This window comes from Diaphorina citri, unplaced genomic scaffold (genome assembly GCF_000475195.1).
Source record: "Diaphorina citri unplaced genomic scaffold, Diaci psyllid genome assembly version 1.1 scaffold6781, whole genome shotgun sequence".
NCBI lineage: Eukaryota > Metazoa > Arthropoda > Insecta > Hemiptera > Psyllidae > Diaphorina > Diaphorina citri.
Window position 1 is genome coordinate 1 of NW_007384157.1, and position 4,196 is coordinate 4,196.

Consider the following 4,196-nt stretch of genomic DNA (forward strand, 5'->3'; position numbering starts at 1 on the left):
GCCAATGGAGAACGCATCCGACTGCTGGCCCATTGCCAACTACTCTTTGAGGTAAGTTATGATAACAACATTGCGTGCTCGGGAGGGGGGCGAAGGGTTTCGCGTGTTCTCTACGCGAGGTTGTGCATACGGTCGCGCTGCGCGCTCCCGGAGGCTTTGCGAGGTTGTGCATACGGGGTGGCGTTTCGCGCTCCCGGGGGCTTCGAAAGGTTGTGCATGCGGTTGCGCTACGCGCTCCCAGGGCTTCGTGAGGTTGTGCATGAGGTCGCGCTGCGCGCTTCCGGGGCTTCGCCTTTGAGGCTTAGTATCGTGCCTGGGTCTTGTTTCAAAGAAATGAAAACTAAAAACAAGAGAAAATATTAAACGTACGAAAATTTTTGCTGGCCTCAAAATGTGTTCCCCGTGTATTTCTTATGGGGAACTAAAAAACGTCAATATCTCGGGAACGGTTTGGAATTTCGGGAGTTTCCGATTTTTCCCAGTATGTACAAAAATAAGGAATCCAATGGTGTAAACCGCATCTCCCTAGCACATCTAGAAGTGGGTTTGAATGATTGAAAATTCTCCCATTAGTGAAATCTCCTATTAAGTCATTGGTGAAATCCTCTATAAATCAGATAGATACTAACATTACCATTTTAATTTTCTTCTCGAACCCGCGACCCTTCAGGTGGGAGACCTTCAGTACGCTTCTGTAACTGCTAACTGACCTTCAGTACCAGCCAGTTAGCAGTTACAGTTCTCTCTATCAAACCTCTTGGGGGAAAAACCATTCAATTTGTTTGAAGCACATTCCCAAAATCTCTGAATTTGTACAAAAATACCATCCCTCTATCAATTTTTAACCCTTTCAGGTAGGAGACCTTCAGTACGCTTCTCCAGCCACGGTATCCCGTGCCGGTATGGTGTATGTAGATCCAATCAACCTGGGCTATCAACCATACTGGACACGATGGGTTAATCTCAACGTTAAAGCCGATGAAGAATTGAGAGAATTATTAAATGGAATATTTGACAAGTAAGTCATGGGTTTAATTAACTTTAGAACTCCTCAGAGACTTGGAGGGTTAAGATTTTGAACGAAATGAGTAGCCTCCGTGGCCGAGTGGCTATCACACTAGGCTTGCACCGAAGGTCCTGGGTTCGATTCCCGGCGGGGTCGAAGTTTTTTCGGCCCTGTGAGTGAAATTGGGGGTGCGCTCCGCTTTGTGAGGACAATTCAGTACCTAGCTATTTTTTTTAATCGAGTAGCACCAGTTGCGGCATTACTTTTTTAACTTAAATAAGGTCATGTAATTGGTCTTTTCTTGTAAAACTGTTCTACCAATCAAATATACTCGTACAGTACATTTGAGACCTTGGTTAGACTGCGGGGGTAAAGGGACTTTTCAGTCCTATTCCAGCAAAATAAACACCAGCAAATTCCAGCAAACAAAAAACAAAGAAAACAAAATAATAGATTATTCTATGATGTTATATATTTATAAGCTTAAACTGTAGGTATTGTTATCATGTGTATAATCTGTTATTGTAAACATATTGTAAACTGTGAATTTGTTAAAATTGCAAATAAATAATAAATAAATAAAAAAAAGGAGAGAATGCCAGAAGAGTGGAAGACGGCTCTGATCACTCCAATCCATAAGAAGAATGACCCTCTGAACTGCAATAGGTAACTATCGAGGCATTGCGCTGCTCAATATTGCGTACAAATTCTCTCCCTAATCTTATTGAAGCGAGTTCTACCCTTAGCCGAAAGCAACGTGGGAGAATATCAATATGGCTTTAGATCCGGCCGGTCGACAGTGGATCAGATATTCACCCTGCGGCAAATATCTGAGAAAGCGTGGGAATTCAACCGAGATATTCATCTAATTTTTTTGGACTGCATAAAAGCGTTCGATTCCATCCATAGAGAGACGCTACTAGGCATATTAAAAGAATTCCAATTCCCCACCAAACTAATCAACCTCATATCAATGTGTATTAGTGAAACTTTTGCAAAGATTAAAACGCCAAACCTGATCTCACAACAATTCCAAATACATTCTGGTCTTACACAAGGGGACCCGCTCTCACCGGTGTTCTTTGATCTAGTCCTGGAGAAAATAGACAGAGAGATGCAGAAAAATATCAGTGAAAAAGGCTTCCGTTGTAAATGCAGTTTCTTTGTGTTATTATGTCACAACTTTGGTGCTCACTGCAGCATTGTAGGATTTTTCCCAATACATATCTCAATAATCCTAACAACCAATGTTTACCTACCATGCTGGCACCGGTCGCTATGCGCATTTACATGTCATAGCTACTCATTTTCCTCACGAGGCTGAGTGGGCCCCGCAACAGCCAGTCACGGGATCAATCATTTGCATGACACAAATTTCTTGACCCCGCCGGGAACCGAACCCGGGTCTCCCGCGTGCAAGGCAAGTGCAGTGACCACTACGCCATGGGAGCTTCCATTTAGATTAACTCCGGACACAAAAAGCCCACTCCAAGGCTTATGTGTAGGGGACAACAGTCCTAAAGGATGGGTTAAGCTTCAACGAATCTACTAGTGTTCTTTTTTCTATGTTTGATAGAGGGAATGGGGCAGTTGCAATTGGGAAAATATTATTAATAAAAGGTCGATTCCTACGTAAAAAGTTGTGAAAATTCCAAATCTGAGGTCGAAACTTGTTTAGACTGCGGGAGACGGCAGGATAAGCTATATTCCAGGGGTGGCCACTAACCTTACCTTCGGGAGCCGCAATCCCATAAAGCCGATTCGAGGGGAGCCACGCCGCAGGTGATTTTTTGAAAATTTTGATCTACAATCTTCAGAATTCAGTCTCATGGAAATTATGATATGCAGGGAAAAAATTCAACAAGTATGAACCATGATTGGAGAGTCGCACAAGATATGGCCACCCCTGTTATATGCTATTCTATGTCATTTCAGATTTTACAGCTACAGCTATGTCAAATGCTCCAAGCGAGTCTGGACGAATCCAGCCTCGGTATCGATAGGTATCGATTTTAATAATCATTTAGCTATCGACAGCAATTATAATTTGCTATCGATTTTAATAAATAATCGAGTTCGATTAATGGATAACTCACAACTCAAGACACTAAATTAATGCTATGTCATTTCAGATTGTGCAGCTATGTCAAATGCTCCAAGCGAGTCTGGACGAATCCAGCCTCGGTATCGATAGGTATCGATTTTAATAATCATTTAGCTATCGACAGCAATTATAATTTGCTATCGATTTTAATAAATAATCGAGTTCGATTAATGGATAACTCACAACTCAAGACACTAAATTAATGCTATGTCATTTCAGATTGTGCAGCTATGTCAAATGCTCCAAGCGAGTCTGGACGAGGCCAACCTCGGTTCCATGTCTCCTGAAGAACTCGAGGCCGTGTTCATACAAAGTGTGTACGCATCCTTGGGAGCTTCGCTAGTGGCCGAGGCTCAAACTGTATTTGATGCCCATGTGAAAAACCTGACTGGATTCCTGAATGTGGTCGATAGCGACGATAGACTGGCAAACTATAGTAAGTGGGAAAAAATTGTACTTGGCGGCGAACTTTTGAACACGGAAGGTTTTTTTGGGGGATTTCAGTAGTTTTTGTGAAAACCCTGACTGGATTTCTTACTGTGCTATGACGGACTGGCAAATAGTAAATAATTATTGAAAAACAAGTACCTATTTGAAATAATAATTTTCACGAAATAAATGCTAGCAAGTAGAAGAAAGTATTGTACTTGGTGGCGAACTTTTGAACACGGAAGGTTTTTTGGGGGGGGGGATTTCAGTCATTTTTGTGGTGCATTTTTTCTTCTAAATACAGTCTAATTGTCTAAATGCTCTAAAATCAGTCTAAATGCTCTAAAATCTAAATAAAGCGCTATACATAGCGGTATTATGTTAAGACAGATCTCTTGATCCCTCGTATGCCGCGTCCATTATTGTATAGGACTATTGCACTGCCTTGTAAATGCTAGGTCGTGGGTTGGATTCTCAAAACGAACATTATCCTAAACAGCCTTTTACGTAGAAATCGACACATTTTTTTTTCAACCCGAATGCATTAATTTGGGCTGAAAGTTCCATTTAAATTTACTTTATATCTTTCTTCTCCCCCTCAGCTCAAATACCCACAGCCGAATCGTCTTGGTACCACTACACTCTGGATCGGTCTAA

General features: G+C 41.7%; 1 protein-coding gene across 1 annotated transcript; it reads left to right on the forward strand.

Moving 5' to 3' along the window:
- Window positions 1–2,879: 2,879 nt before the first annotated feature.
- Window positions 2,880–4,190, forward strand: LOC103522074 (dynein heavy chain 10, axonemal-like; the record flags this gene model as incomplete). The annotated part of the gene is made up of 3 exons (XM_008487181.2): window positions 2,880–2,999; window positions 3,330–3,546; window positions 4,142–4,190. Coding segments are annotated over exons 1-3 (386 nt in total), but the record flags the coding sequence as incomplete, so codon positions are not given.
- Between the last annotated feature and the right edge of the window lie 6 nt (window positions 4,191–4,196).